We start from the raw sequence: 14,824 nt of genomic DNA, 5'->3' as shown, positions 1-14,824 counted from the left end.
ACGGGCGTCCGACGAGTCGCCGCAAAGTGCTCCGAAATAATGACAGTCCGTCGGTCGAATCTCGAGCACGTTATTTTTTCTTTTCCGACGCACTTCGAACGGAAATGAGGAGTCTTGTACACTTGGCCACTTGGACGGACGTCACGCTCATCGAGATGTTTAGAAGACATAACCAAGCTGATCGCCGACACCGAGCGATCACGTGGTTGCTCGAGATTGCATGAGCCATGAATCAGCACACGCGCCAGTCGCCAGTCAGCTGATTTCATTCCAATCGCTCTCTCTCTGCTCACAATCAGTGCTCATTGTGTCCGACGATATCCGCGTGGTGTCCATTTGAATTAAGGTAAATTAGATATATTTTCTCTGATTATGTAGTCAATCCATTAAATCAATCCATTATGCAGTCATTGGTCTAAAATAAACTGTCTGCACCCGTATCTGTATTATTTTCTGTTTTTAAACTTAAAATATGGTTACATCTTTAATTTTGAAGTTAGTGAGTGATCATTACGAGCAGCCGAGCCGTGTTTCATTTTCGACGAGCGGTTTCATTTTCTGATATTTATTTGTGTATTACCAATTTCGTTTCGCTTAGTGCCGTTAAATCTCTAGTATACGCACTAAAAAGAATTTAAAGTCGATGTAAAACTTTTATAATATATAGATACAGACGGATAGATACAGACTAATCTATTCTATAAAAAATAATGGATTAGACCCGAGCAAGGCGAGGCAAGCTCTGGTTTAAGTTCTTTGAACGCAACAGACTTTTATGAATTCATGAGCAAAAAACCAAAAATGACTGAAGAAAGCACAGATACCAAAGTTGAATTTTTTTCTCTGTTGTGCTTTTGGTTCTTTAGCAACTGATCAGTAATTACTTTCTTGTGTTTGTAGCACCTATTTGATCCAGAAACACAAAACTTTGCAGAAATATCCAAGAAGCCTACATTTGTGGACCATTCACTACTCAACGAAGTCATCTTTAAAACAGGAAGAAAAATGTTTGTATCAGCTCCAATATATAGTGCAGATACGACAACTGCGTCACATTTATCAATAATAAGATCCGACTATGAATACCGGCCTTGGAATCTTCGATTTTTGGGGCCATCATGGATTGGAAGATCCAGAAATACACATAAAATACACATAAACATTACATACCGTTAGAGAAAAGAATGTATGCTTCCCCGAAATAAATATCTTTGACCGGCCTTAGAATCTTCGATTTTTGGGGCCATCATGGATTGGAAGATCCAGAAATACACATAAACATTAAATACCGTTAGAGAAAAGAATGTATGCTTCCCCGAAATAAATATCTTTGACTGTATGAAGATTTGCCTAATTTCTAAACCATGAACAATTGTAAGATACAGTTTTAAGCTAAAAAATTCTTTAATTGTGAGTTACGAAAAGTATCAAAGTTCTCATAATATTTAAAATCTATCAAAATAATAAAGTAGAAAAGAATATTTATTAAAAATATTCCATCCTTATATTTTTTGTTTATTATTACGTATTAGTAGTACCAGCCGTACCAGGCATGAATGACAGTGCGATCTGGTGCACCACATGCGTCACCACGCGCGTGTGCGCGACGCTGCCTTCAACACGGTTTTTTTCTCTTTATATATGCAGCGCACGTTTTTTTACACCTTCTATTATTGCAATTAAAATGACTAAAGCAAATGATGATTTCAACGCAACCGTGATTCAAGTATCGGAAAAAAGCCAGTAAATGTATCGGCGAATGCTCCATTTTATTTACGGGATTTAAACTTTAAAACAACTTGATACGCAGCTTTTTTTCCGAATAATCGCGATGGAAATGTACATTATAAGTAGTGGCATAATAGACGGAATTCGTTTTATTTTATGACGCAATGATTCTACGTGTCGCACATATACAGGATGATTCTTAATTGCATGTCGATACTCCAGGAAGTGAATCTATCTAGAAGGCAAAATAAGAGAGATTACGAGATAACAAATTATTTAAGTTTTCTAAATTAAATTACTTACGTACATGTAATATTCTTTTTTATTTCAGATACATTCTCTGAAATTTTAACATATAATTGATAATCACCCTGTACGTTTTGTGGCATAGAGCAGGAATCAAAGTCCGACCGTCGAATCAATCGTAATGAAAATCCGCAGATGAAATGAGAAGTACATCGATATATCCCTTTATTTTTTCCGCTAGCTTTTATTATATATATATATATATATATATATATATATGTATATATGTATATATATAAGTTTCGTTATCACATTGACCAGTATTACAATTCACTTAAAGCTCGCCTTGTGATGCTCCGTCTACAACTTTATTATTTGTATTTACTTAGTCATGTAATCACTAGAAACTCTCTAACGGTATTAAAATCACGAAATTAAAATCAAATAAAAAATTAGATATTTTGTAAATTATGCGCGCTTTTATCGATATATATCGATATTTATGTATATATTAAAAGGTCATATTTTAATCGAAGTTGATCGAATATATAAAGCAAGCATTCAGTAGTCGCCAATAATAAGTGTACACAAATTTGCTTGCACATGCCATGCATACATGTACAAAAAAGAGATATTGCTAATAATTAGCCTTTAAACAATAATCAAAACTTCTGTAGTAGAATACTGCAAGAAAATGCTATGCTAAGTAGCGCATAGTAATGACGAATTATTTCGCGCTCTCTCTCTCTCTCTCTCTCTCTACATAGCTGGCTACTTAATTCATACTAGCTATTGAGAGAGTATTTAATACCACATACATTAAACTTAGTACAAAAGGTAGTTAGAGTTTAGTGCCTATGCAATATATCACATATTTTTATAAGATACACAGGGGTTTAAGGCCTATTTACATACTTCCGGAGTAGAGGGGTTTACATCCGATAAATTTACTGATGGTACAGACCTATCACGGAAAGATATATATATCGACCTTGATGACGACTGATATCGTATCTTTTATCGGTACTCTTCAGTACTTTAATACTGGGGGATAAAAAGAATATTATATCTTAAAAGTAAAAGTTAAGATATCATAGTGAAACGTAAACAAACATTGCTACTTTAACGAAGACTCTGCAAAGAGGATCACAAGTGTTATAATAGTATGATTCAAAAACTTATTATAACAGTCTTTGTCAATACTGCAAATTAGAATGTATAATATTTATATGAAACATACATTCAATCAATATCCATTAAATACCACACTATATATCTTTTATAAATATTCATTATCAATAAAAGTCTTCTAGCTACACAGCATTATGGATACAGTGATCGGTCATTGAAATTAACGATCAAATAACGCAGACCGCAGATTGTACACAACAATAGACTACACATTTCCTCTTCTTGCTTTAGAAATATCTCTAAAAATTCATAGATCATGTTAATATACTCGTTCAGGCAAATTACATTATGCATATAAATAGCATTAAACAGGTACTATGGACTTACTTCCGGGTAATCGTCTCTTCTAACATTTGCGGGATAATAATCGACGATTAATGGACGTGGACGTTGGCCAATACCAGCGGGCTGCTGGAGACCACACACCTGCTCCTCATTCGTGATTACAGTCACCAAAGCGTTAATGACTTTCTCGTCTAAGGCCGTCATTGCCTTGTTCGGCGCCTTCATGCGCCTGAGGAACAAAGCATTCCACTTCTGCCGCAAATGTAAGAACAGTTGAGCCGTTTCGGGATCAAGCTTAAACACCACCCAATCGTCAAGTTTAAAAATGGTTCCTTCGTGAGATTCGTCAACCTCTGAATCCGATTCGCTTTCCGGTACAGCTGCAAACACAATAGCAATATTTTTGTATACACGATTACGTTGTGAAAAGAAAATATGCCGTGTGCATATGTGAAATACCTTACCTTCAGCTTCGTAGATTACATCCATCGGTAATCTAGCTGGTCCGCTAAATAACGCTATAGTTAATGGATTAACGAGTGTAACTACTTTCACATGACAGAAACGTCCTGTACGGCTCATCTCCTCATAAAGTAACCAATCGCACGGTAAGGATTGTACATTGGTTGCATGCGTTTGTGCAGATGTCATCCTCGAAGACTTCGGATAATCTCTTAAAGTCGACGAGGGATGGAAGAATACCTTGACCTCTTTTCTGTAACAGAGTATTAGTAGCAATGTTATACAGTAACTACAAATCATCTGAACTTCTATCTGATAATATCTAATAATTGTACGTACTGTGTTCGTAGCTGCATATGCTCTCGATCAACTCGAATCAAGTTGGGATACAAGCCCGCGGTCAGGGCTGCTTTCACGACCGCCCAATTTTCTGAATTCGAATTTAAGTCTCGAATATCTCCGGGACTTCTGGCTCTGACGAAGCCGGACGCGCGCAATTGGCCGAGAAGCTGCGTACGCATTCCAACTACCATCTCCATCACGGGAGCGGAGATGAAATTTTTCTCGCAAAAGGCACGTTCCTTGCCAGTTGCTCTAGCGTTCTGCCAGCCTTGGAACGCCCTCAGGACGGCCATATGATCCGAAAACGTTCCGGTGGCAAATTTTTTTCGCGCCGCCGTCAAGGCTCTCTTTTGCGACGGTTGTGACGGTAATATAAAGGGATCCCTGTAATAATATGTTTCGTGCACAATTAAGAACAGTTGTAAATAATAATTTATTATAACTCTACTATGCATTTATGCAATATATACCCACTTGTATGCTAAACTACAGACGATGGTTAAAATGGGATCCAGACATTTTAGGACGACGGCGTATAACAACATCTTCCCGAGTCTTGGTTCAATTGGCAAATCCAGCAAATGACTTCCTAATTCGGTTAAATCCTCCCACGGGTCTAATGCATCGATTGTCTTTAATAATTGTACTGCGTTCCTGGTCACTACGTTAGACGGTGGCTCCAGAGCTTTGTCCAGAAACTCAGCTATAGGTGTGTTTCCCGAAGTTAAATGTTTCGTATATAAGCAGAGTTCTTGTAGCGGTAATCGCAGAATTTCGGGTGTCTGGTAAGGCTGCATGTTATCGTATCGGATCGAAGAGAACAGACGGTAACAGATTCCTCTCCTACATCTACCCGCTCTACCTTTCCGTTGCTTCGCACAAGCTTGAGATATCCAGTTGGAAGTCAATGTGCACACACTTGATATAGCATCGAAAGACTTCTCTTTAACTTTTCCCGAATCAATAACGTACACGACATCGTCAATCGTAATACTTGTCTCTGCTATATTCGTGGAAAGGATAATCTTTCGCGTGCCCTGAGGACTAGGTTTGAACACCTTCTTCTGATCGCAAGTCTGCATGTTGGAGTGAAGAACGTACAAATTGTAGCGTAAACCCTGATTCATCTTCTTATCCTCCCCATTTATCTTCTCTTTCATCGTAACTATGTCGTCGTACCCTGGTAGAAATATTAAAATAGAGCCGGGAGGCATTTTTATATGAATGTAAAAGACCAACTCTAACAATAGATCGTAGTCGATATTGTCGTCGTTAAACGTATGATGGTATATATCGAGCAGTAGTTTATCCTCTTCGGAGAGCGAGGTCTCCCCGATGTGCGCCAGTGCGTTACTCGGTACCCCGCAATCGTAAGTTTTCATATAAGCTTCGATTAGTTCGGCACATTCGGTATGATTCCTGCTCTTTGCCCAGTCTAACGCTGCCCAATCGTTAGCGGATCTCAAGTTCAGATTCGCGCCTAGATTTAGAAGTTGCTCGGTCGTGTTTACACAACCTCTAGCCGCGGCGGCCATCAACGGTGTGATAAAAGTCTCCGAATGCTGGTAATCTACAGAAACGTTTTCAGACAGTATAAAATGTAAAAGTTGCGCAAAATTATCCTCTCTACCATTTACCCATGCGTCGAAAATACTTTTGTCCATTTCTTCTATTAGCCAGGGTTCTAGCTTAACCTTCTCCGGTATAGGATCGCTTTGCTGAGCTAAAATGGGAGCGGGCAGTAAACTCTTCTCGCTCTTGGTACTTCTATTCGAATGCTGGGGCTTGTATTGCTTCCAAGACTCCAGGGTCTTCTGCTTGTCTTTCCATTTTAAAAATTCCTTCTTTTTTACGAGCATTTCCTTCGTCATGTAACCGGTCATTTTCAAAACATCCTCTAAGAAGAATACATCCACGTCGTACGATCGACCGGGAACGTTGATGACAACGCACTTATTGAAATACTTGGCAAAAATAGTAGTGTCCATCGTGGCGCTCATAAGTATCAGTTTCAAGGAACGATATTTAACCAACGCATCCTTTAAAGCTATTAGAAGGAAGTCACAGAATCTGTCCCGTTCGTGAACTTCATCGACGATGATATGCGTGAGCGTAGTCAAGGCGGAGTCGCCGCCCATTAAAGTCCTAAGCAATACTCCATTGGTACAGTACGTTAGGAGAGTTTTAGGAGCTACTCTGCTTTCCAGTCTTATTTGATACCCGAAAGTTTGGCCAATTTTCTCGTCCCTCTCGAACGCTACCCTCTCGGCCACAGATACCGCTGATAAACGTCTAGGTTGCGTGCAAATAATTCTACAAGCTTGATGCTTCTGCTGACACTGTTCCAAAATGTACTGCGGCACCTGCGTGGTTTTGCCGCATCCCGTCTCACCCGCGATTATGACCACTTGATGATTGCTCAGCGCACTGAGAATTTCCTCCCTCGCGTTAAAAATTGGCAGAGACTTGCGAAAGTGCAGCACATCGAAATTGGTTTTTAACTGAGGTACTTGCGGTATGCTGTTGTTCAGCCTGCCCATCGCCTTAGTGTTCGTATTTACTGCAACATTAAAAGTGTCCCTTCTCAAAAGCCAGTTTGGTTAGATATTCACTGCTTAATAATAGTGATTAATAATTGTGCGATGCATTTTATAAATTAGATACGAATAATCTGATATAAAAATATGATTGATACACCCATGATTTCAATTTGCGTACCATCATTATTAAGAGGACGCTCTCTCTCGATCGGAGGAAGCAGGTCTTGACATTCCTTGTGATTCAATGGGAAAGTTTGCATCAAATTGCATATACTCTGCTTCGAAGATTTCTGCAGCTTTATCACAGTGTCAGCTTGGACAATCGTCGAACCTTCCCTCTTATACACCGTCAGAAACCGATTTGTACCTTTCCTGTAAAAATAGAAGATTAGGATGAGTCTACCGTGGAGAGGAATAGATTGAAGAAACGTAAGGTGTTGCTGAATCGTACCCTCGGCTCTTCGACTTCAGGCCAAGCTCTCTAGCCAGCTCGTGGATGTACGCTCGCTCCTCCGCCGTGTACGACGACGGGAACTCTAGCTCCTTCTGATCCGGAGTGTCCAGCAATTTCCTTACGGTCAGGTTCACTGCGATACGGGTATCCTCCCCTATGGGACGGTGCCTCTGTTGTTGCTGTTTTCTTCGCGGCATAGCGGACGCTCACAATCAGATCGTCTGTCACCAACAAGTCAACGCTTACAACAATTCGACGGATCAACGGTTGTCAATTCACACATATGTGATATCTTCATTGTTTACGCATATGCTCGTAAGAATCTTAAAACGTCTACAAGGTTAAACAGCATTTAGGTGAAGATGCGCGGGCCGACTGCAGAATCAATATGCCAATAAAAAAAAAAGAAAAGAATATAATACCGGGGTACATTCTCGGCCGTTACAATAAACAGAAAATACGAGTCTGTCGAGGGGGAACAACCCCCGCGCTCCGAGAAAATCGGACGATCACCGGGCGCATCGCCAGCCGCATCTCTCCCCCCTCTCTGCCGCACCAAAAAAAAATAAACAAAGAAGAGCAGGAACGAACTCGCGCGCGGCGCGCGGCCGTTTGCGTGCTTACCAATTTGGAGCAACGGACGTCGAAGGTCATGAATCCTTGCTCCGGCTGCGACGGCACCCTCGTCTCGGCGAGGCGCTGTGCGGAATCGCGGCTCGCTCGCTACCACTCGCTACTCGCTACTCTACGTTCGCCTCGCGCAGGAGCGCATTTAACGCGCGGGTATCAGGGAGGGAGAATACGTTCGGAGGTAACGCGAACGTCGAGATTGTCGAGGACGCGTCGCGCCACCGAGCACGAGAACTCGAGAAGTGACGAGTGACGAGTGACCACCGATGGCGCCGGTCAGCGAGTCGGCGACGGGCAACGGCGGACAACGGCGGACAAACGACGAAGCGATATTTAAGAATTAAGATGGAGTTCAGCACCACCTTGCACGTCGCGACGGCACCCGCTCGTCCCGGACGCTCCGCGGGTAAGAGCTCGACGTTGCCCGGAGTCCACGTTGAATTTAAAGACCAAAGTTATTACCCAGAACCAGAACGCGCAGCGACGCTCCTGGCTCCACGTGCGTCAACTGTCAACGCGAGAGAGAGAGAAACACGAGGAATCGCAGTCGAGGACGAGACACTTGCTCTTGTCGCCTCCACCGATTTTTAATTTCTCTCTTTCGTGTCGACCGCCAGCGGCCAGAGTTTCTCGGTGGCCGCGCGCAGCAGCGGCCGACGCCAACGCCGGCGTCGCTGCCGTCGCGACGCCGACGGTGCGCAGCGCGAGTACGCCGTTTGACAGCTCGATCGCGGTGCGCGATACGTGGCGTGCAATCCGTGCATACGTATTGCTCTCCCCCGCGGTGATCGCGTCGCCCTTCGCCTGTCACCCTCGCGCTTCGCCTGTCACATCCGCGCCGGGTTGGAGCGGACCGGAAGAGGACCGGGAGATCGAGAGACGCGGAGTGCTGCGGCCGCGACGAGAGGAACCCCCACGGGAGAGAGAGGCTCTCTCTCTCGACGTCCCTCCCGTGCCCGTCCCCAGCCGCCCCGGGTCGTTGCCCCGCACCGGTGACGGCTATGTCGGCGAGGCCGCGACGCGGTTCTTGGACTCGCCGGCACTCGCGCTGGTGCCTGGTCGCGGAGCGTCGGAATCAGTTGTGATGTGTCTAAAAGCGGACGCGGCTACGCGGACGACGTGCGTGGAAATGACATTCGTGCGTCCCTCGTGGAGTTCCTACGGTTGAGAGCATCGGCGAGAGAGGAAGAGAGAGAGAGAGAGAGAGAGAGAAAAGGAGAGAGAGAGAGAGCGAGAGATATAAGGAGGGAGAAGACGGTAGACAGCGGAAAGAGGAGAGAGAGCGAAAGGGAGAAGGTTCTTCCTTCCGTTGACCGACTCCCGGCGGGGTCCGCGGCACGGTCCGGATCGCGCGAGAAAGAAACGAAAGGAAAGGCGGACACCGGCCGATCGATGTTTTATTTGTGATGGGAGTGCCTGCGCGGGGAGCACTCGCGGCGATCGTGGCGGTAACCGCGCTCGCCGTGTACCTCAACAGCCTCGGCTGCGGCTTCGTCTTCGACGACATCTCGGCGATCAAGGACAACCGCGATCTCAGGCCCCACACGCCCCTCAAGAATGTTTTCTACAACGACTTCTGGGGCACCCCGATGCACAAGGTGCGAGAGAGCGAGAATGAAAGAGAAAGAGCGAGCGAGAGAGAGAGAGAGAGAGAGAGAGAGAGGGTGGAGAGAGAGAGAGGGTGGAGAGAGAGAGAGAGAGAAAAAAAAAGAGGAGGCATCGTCCGACCCCCGTTGCTGGAGGACGCGCGGCCGAGATCCCCCCGCCTCCCTCTTCCCCCTCCTCTATAGATGGCCCCCTACGTATTGATCCGCGAGCGTCCTGTCCATTTCATCCCGATCCGATCCCCCGTCCTGTCTTCTTCCGTTTCCCTCGTCTTCCGTTTCCCCCTCGCGCGCCCGCGGGACCGTCCGACCGCGGAGCGGGGATCGAAATCGATGCTCGGTCTCGGAAATTTCGGAAGATTTTTTTTCCTCCCCGCGCCCCGACACGCGCGAGAGAACGATGATCCTTCCCGTGTTTGCTCTTGACGATTCGCAAATATTAGATTTTTACTTATCTCCACTCCTCGACAATTGACATCGCCGACAATTCTATCGATTTCAAGAGCATCGGATCGGTGGCTCTTGAAATCGTCGTATAGTTTCAAGGAAGATTCAGATTCCACGTAAATTCCTCGAGAGACGAATAGATGATTATCCATCATTCTTATACAATAATGCCTTAATGACATCAAATACATATTTTTCTTTAGCTACAATATCGATAATAATATATTCAAAATCACTAGCGGATCCTGACGACGATAATAGGAGGGGTTTCGGCAAAATTATGTGATTAGACATTTTTCTTAGTATCACGCTTAGCTTTTACTTCAGGATCAATGAGGTGAAATTTTTTATCTTGCTTTAACGTTTAATGCATTTTTTTTCTTAGATTCTTTTAAAACAGATCTAATAAAACTGATTTCTTTTATTTGGAAGGAAGGTTTTATCCCTCCCCCTCCCAGGATCCGCCAGTGTTCAAAATTATACTAATTAGTAGAACAGAATAGACTTTTTCTCTGAATATCGCTTTTATAATTACAAAAGATGCAAAAAAATTGCTATTACGATCAGTGGCAATGCTATCTTAAAATTACATTGAATAATTTGAATGTTCCTTTTTATGGGTCTTTTTATATTTATCTTTTGCCAATAATTAATCGCCAATAATTAACTCCAAATAGATCAATTGCTTCTCCTTTTCTTTTAAATAGGAACAATCGCACAAGTCTTATAGACCTCTTTGCGTTCTCACATTCCGGTGGAATTACCTGATTCACCAACTAGATCCTATGGGATACCACCTGCTAAATGTTATTCTACATGTTGGAGTATGCCTATTATATTTCAGGTTGGTTTACATCAATTTTTGTATTTCACTTTGCAATATTATTGAAAGCTTACTTCTATAAGGCTCGCGTTAAAGGGCAAGAAAAAGAAATAGCGTAAAAAAAATTGCTTACAGGACCTGTTTGATGTTTCTGCCAGATGCAGCAAGTTTCGTGTCATCTTTATTTTTTGCTGTGCATCCTATACACACAGAAGCAGTATGTAACAAGAGAAAGAAAAACATTTGAATTATTTACCGCAAATAATTGTCATTGGTAAATACAATTGTAATTTATATCCCCCAGGTCACAGGCGTAGTTGGTAGGGCAGAAACTTTGTCCTCCTTATTTTACCTGGCAGCTTTAATCACATATACTAAATGTTGCAAGAGCAAAAGATCTACAGGGTGGAAATCCTTGATGTTGTCTATGTTTTTTGTATTTACTGCGATGTTGTGCAAGGAGCAGGGGATTACGGCAACTGCAGTTTGTGTACTGTATGAAATTTTTGTTGTACAGAAGGTAAAATTCATTCGATGTACATTCATTATGGAGCGTGTCCGGCGTGTTCTCCACGGCAAGATTATGCTGATGCTTGTAACTTTATTCAGGTTAGAGCGAGGGATATTTTCTTAGCACTGAAGTCAGCTTTTGGTGGTAATAAAATTTCACCTGCATGGTCAGGCGAGGGTACAAAACGTTTGACCGCCCTCACACTTGTTACATTTAGCCTGCTTATCCTACGGTTACATATAATGGGCTCAAAGTTACCTGTATTTACCAGGTACGGTTATATATATATGTACGATTTACATATAATTTTGTCCACATAGCGTAACTAATAATCTCATGTATACACCTTCTAGATTCGACAATCCCGCATCGGTTGCAACAACACCAACAAGACAGCTTACGTATAATTATCTCGCTGCAGTGAATCTAAGACTGCTATTTCTTCCAAGTGATTTGTGCTGTGATTGGACAATGGGGACGATACCATTAGTAGAAAGCTTTACCGATGTCCGTAATCTCGCGACCCTAGCTACACACGGAACCGTACTAGGATTGTTTGTGACAGCTGTTGTAACACGTAGCAGACAAACGTCAGTTATTCTTATCATGGTCAGTAGAGACGAGCGATGGACAATTAGATTATAGTGTAGTCGATTAGAATATAAGTAATTGAATAATCATATATGTCTGTGTGAATAAAATGTGCATGTGTTCTACTTAGAGAATTTTGTACATACAGATCCTATAATTAACAGTACTAATATCTAATACGTTCCCAAAATAATGCCTGCAGAGTTTGGCTATGATGATACTTCCCTTTTTACCCGCGTCGAACCTTTTCTTCCCGGTTGGATTTGTAATTGCTGAAAGAGTGTTGTACGCTCCTTCCATGGGGTTTTGCATGCTTATTGGATATGGATGGAGTATTTTGGCAGACAAGAAGTAAGTCGACTCGTCCGTGGACGTAACTTTGTACGGATTGTGTGAAAATTGTAGAAAATATTTCTCTTGCATAAATACCATCTTTCAGGTGCAAGAAGCTGGTACTATTTTTACTCGTAACCCTTCTGGCAGCACACACGACGAAAACATTCATCAGAAATTACGACTGGTTAGATGAATACTCAATATTCATGTCTGGCTTAAAAGTGAACGATAAAAACGCCAAACTGTTTAATAACGTGGGTCATGCATTGGAGAGCCAAGGCCGCTTTAAGGAAGCATTAAATTTTTTCAATATGGCTGTACAAGTTCAGGGTGATGATATTGGAGCGCACATTAATGTCGGAAGAACTTACAATCATCTGAAAATGTTCAAGGAAGCTGAAGACGCATATTTAAAAGTAAATAATATCAGTGAATATCTATACTAATTTGTCTAACTCTTTCGATAACTTCTACTTTCTTTTTTCTAGGCAAAGTCGTTACTACCAAAAGCGAAACCAGGAGAATCTTACCAAGCACGTATAGCACCAAATCATTTAAATGTGTTTGTTAATTTGGCTAACTTGATAGCTAAGAACGCAACTAGATTAGAGGAGGCTGATTTATTATACAGACAAGCGATCAGTATGCGCGCGGATTATACACAAGCATATATTAATCGTGGCGATGTCTTAATTAAACTTAATCGTACAAAAGAGGCTCAAGAAGTTTATGAGCGAGCACTATTTTACGACAGTAATAATCCTGATATCTATTATAATGTAAGTATCGAGTTATTATCTAATATTGATGGAACACGGTCAATGTTCAATATTAGAAAGAAAAATTGATTACAAAAGTTAAATTATTGAAATTTCCACAGCTTGGTGTCGTATTTTTGGAACAAGGGAAAGCATCCCAGGCTTTGGCATACTTGGATAAAGCTTTAGAGTTTGATCCAGAACATGAACAGGCATTATTGAATTCCGCCATACTACTCCAAGAATTGGGACGAGCAGAATTGCGTAAAGTAGCTAGAGAGAGACTGTTGAAACTTTTACGAAAGGTAATCGCGTCTCTTTTTCGAAATGTCCTTAAAATTATGATTATGTTAACATAGACTTATGTGTGTGTGCATTTGTCTGATTGCAGGATTCTAATAACGAGCGCGTACATTTCAATCTGGGAATGTTGGCCATGGACGATCATGACAGCGGCAGCGCGGAGCGTTGGTTCCGCAATGCCGTCGCACTGAAAGAAGATTTTCGCTCGGCACTGTTCAATCTGGCGTTACTCTTAGCCGACGAGCAACGTCCGCTTGAAGCGGCACCGTTTCTGAATCAACTAGTCAGATTCCATCCGGATCATGTGAAAGGCCTAATCCTTTTGGGAGACATTTATATCAATAACATAAAGGATCTAGACGCTGCGGAAAATGTAAGACGTCACACGAAACTTATCACAATTTTCTTTTAAAATTTGCATTTAGAAATATATGCAGTTTATATACTTCGTATAAACAATAACAGAAGATCGTTTGCGTCAATAATTCTAAATATATAATGTCAACGTAATCGTTTCAGTGTTATCGTAGAATACTGCATCTGGATCCCACCAACATTCAAGGATTACATAATTTATGCGTCGTGATGGTGGAACGAGGTAAATTAGGCTTAGCAGCGCAATGCTTGGAACGTGCTGCCGCTCTGGCGCCACATCAGGACTACGTGCACAGGCATCTCTCGATCGTGAGGACCCGTATCAGTCGTCTACCACCAGATCAGCGCGACAACGACATCTTTGACGACTCTTTTTGGAACAGTAACGTGAAGGACAGGCCTTACAATACCGAGTCGTCGAACGGACAATTTCTAGGAAAGACGGATTCCGTTTTCGCGAATCACGCGACAGTTCACAATCACATAGGAAGTAAGCAGAGCAATACCGATTCCCTGAATAATCACATTATACATTTGAAAGGTCCATCAAAGCCTGCCCGTGCAATGAGCGGCGTCGGTACGGAAACGAAGGACGGACAGCGTCCCAAGCAAACGACGGTCCCCGAACTGACTAATATCGTGGAACCTACTACGGACAGGGTTTTCGATAGGATTATAAGCGCTGACGTAACGAAACTAGATATCACGCAGAAACACGGCTCGAAACACGCGAATTCCGATCAGTTCAATCAGAGTGCCGCCGCGACTGTTAGCGGCAAGCAAGGAATTCAGCAGACAAAGGACAGTGCGTTGTCATAGTATTAATGTAAAATCCGCCGAATACTGTAAAGTTATGCATATAACGAAAGGTTATGGTGGTACAGTCATATAGAGCTAATGTGTGAATATAAAATAAATACAGAGTATTGTTTTATATGCTGTATAAAAAAAAATAGGACGTTTTATAAAATATATTTAAAAGAAATGTGCATTTTTCATTTCCCTCATGTGTATTCTTCTCCTACATCAGTCTTGTCATGCTCCTATATCTTCGAGCTTTCACATTCTATGATTAATTGAAGATGCACGAGAAACAAAACGTTGCGACAATTCCATATAAATTCTTCTATTATCCTATTAAATATATAATGATAATTCCAGCAACTTTACATCTTTTAAAATTATATGTTATAAAATT

The 14,824-nt window shown here is 42.2% G+C and overlaps 2 protein-coding genes and 1 long non-coding RNA gene across 4 annotated transcripts; 2 read left to right on the top strand and 1 right to left on the bottom strand.

Annotated features, from left to right (window-relative positions):
- Positions 1–204: 204 nt before the first annotated feature.
- LOC139814955 (uncharacterized) lies at positions 205–1,337 on the top strand. Its single transcript, XR_011732622.1, has 2 exons — positions 205–346; positions 901–1,337. It is a non-coding gene; the product is annotated as an uncharacterized lncRNA (long non-coding RNA).
- Positions 1,338–2,242: 905 nt separating this feature from the next.
- Positions 2,243–8,208, bottom strand: LOC139814940 (3'-5' RNA helicase YTHDC2). 2 transcript variants are annotated; one of them, XM_071781466.1, is made up of 8 exons: positions 7,873–8,208; positions 7,246–7,489; positions 6,973–7,166; positions 4,729–6,814; positions 4,252–4,638; positions 3,915–4,165; positions 3,493–3,830; positions 2,243–3,404 (listed from the first exon to the last, which is right to left on the bottom strand). In XM_071781466.1, the coding sequence occupies exons 2-8, from the start codon at positions 7,443–7,445 to the stop codon at positions 3,393–3,395; spliced, it is 3,468 nt and encodes a 1,155-aa protein (XP_071637567.1). In that variant the 5' UTR covers positions 7,446–7,489; positions 7,873–8,208; the 3' UTR covers positions 2,243–3,392. The 2 variants fall into 2 exon arrangements, with proteins under 2 accessions (XP_071637567.1, XP_071637566.1); XM_071781465.1 differs by having other exon boundaries at positions 7,246–7,469; positions 7,873–8,207.
- A 309-nt stretch (positions 8,209–8,517) lies between these two features.
- LOC139814941 (protein O-mannosyl-transferase Tmtc3) lies at positions 8,518–14,611 on the top strand. The gene is made up of 12 exons (XM_071781467.1): positions 8,518–9,476; positions 10,637–10,773; positions 10,888–10,969; positions 11,057–11,272; positions 11,362–11,534; positions 11,617–11,872; positions 12,057–12,205; positions 12,294–12,606; positions 12,679–12,969; positions 13,071–13,253; positions 13,340–13,624; positions 13,771–14,611. The coding sequence occupies exons 1-12, from the start codon at positions 9,285–9,287 to the stop codon at positions 14,443–14,445; spliced, it is 2,952 nt and encodes a 983-aa protein (XP_071637568.1). The 5' UTR covers positions 8,518–9,284; the 3' UTR covers positions 14,446–14,611.
- The last annotated feature ends 213 nt before the right edge of the window (positions 14,612–14,824 follow it).

Source organism: Temnothorax longispinosus, chromosome 6 (genome assembly GCF_030848805.1).
Source record: "Temnothorax longispinosus isolate EJ_2023e chromosome 6, Tlon_JGU_v1, whole genome shotgun sequence".
Classification (NCBI taxonomy): Eukaryota; Metazoa; Arthropoda; class Insecta; order Hymenoptera; family Formicidae; genus Temnothorax; species Temnothorax longispinosus.
This window is presented reverse-complemented; position numbering and strand designations above follow the sequence as displayed.

Excerpts from the sequence above, each read along its gene's own strand:
- LOC139814941 (XM_071781467.1), top strand. The coding sequence starts at position 9,285 with ATGGGAGTGCCTGCGCGGGGAGCACTCGCGGCGATCGTGGCGGTAACC. Across the intron at positions 10,970-11,056 it reads ATCCTATACACACAGAAGCA|GTCACAGGCGTAGTTGGTAG; the intron begins GTATGTAACAAG and ends TATATCCCCCAG. Across the intron at positions 11,535-11,616 it reads AAGTTACCTGTATTTACCAG|ATTCGACAATCCCGCATCGG; the intron begins GTACGGTTATAT and ends TACACCTTCTAG.
- LOC139814940 (XM_071781466.1), bottom strand. The coding sequence starts at position 7,445 with ATGCCGCGAAGAAAACAGCAACAACAGAGGCACCGTCCCATAGGGGAG. Across the intron at positions 7,167-7,245 it reads CTGAAGTCGAAGAGCCGAGG|GAAAGGTACAAATCGGTTTC; the intron begins GTACGATTCAGC and ends CTATTTTTACAG. Across the intron at positions 3,831-3,914 it reads TGTAATCTACGAAGCTGAAG|CTGTACCGGAAAGCGAATCG; the intron begins GTAAGGTATTTC and ends TTGTGTTTGCAG.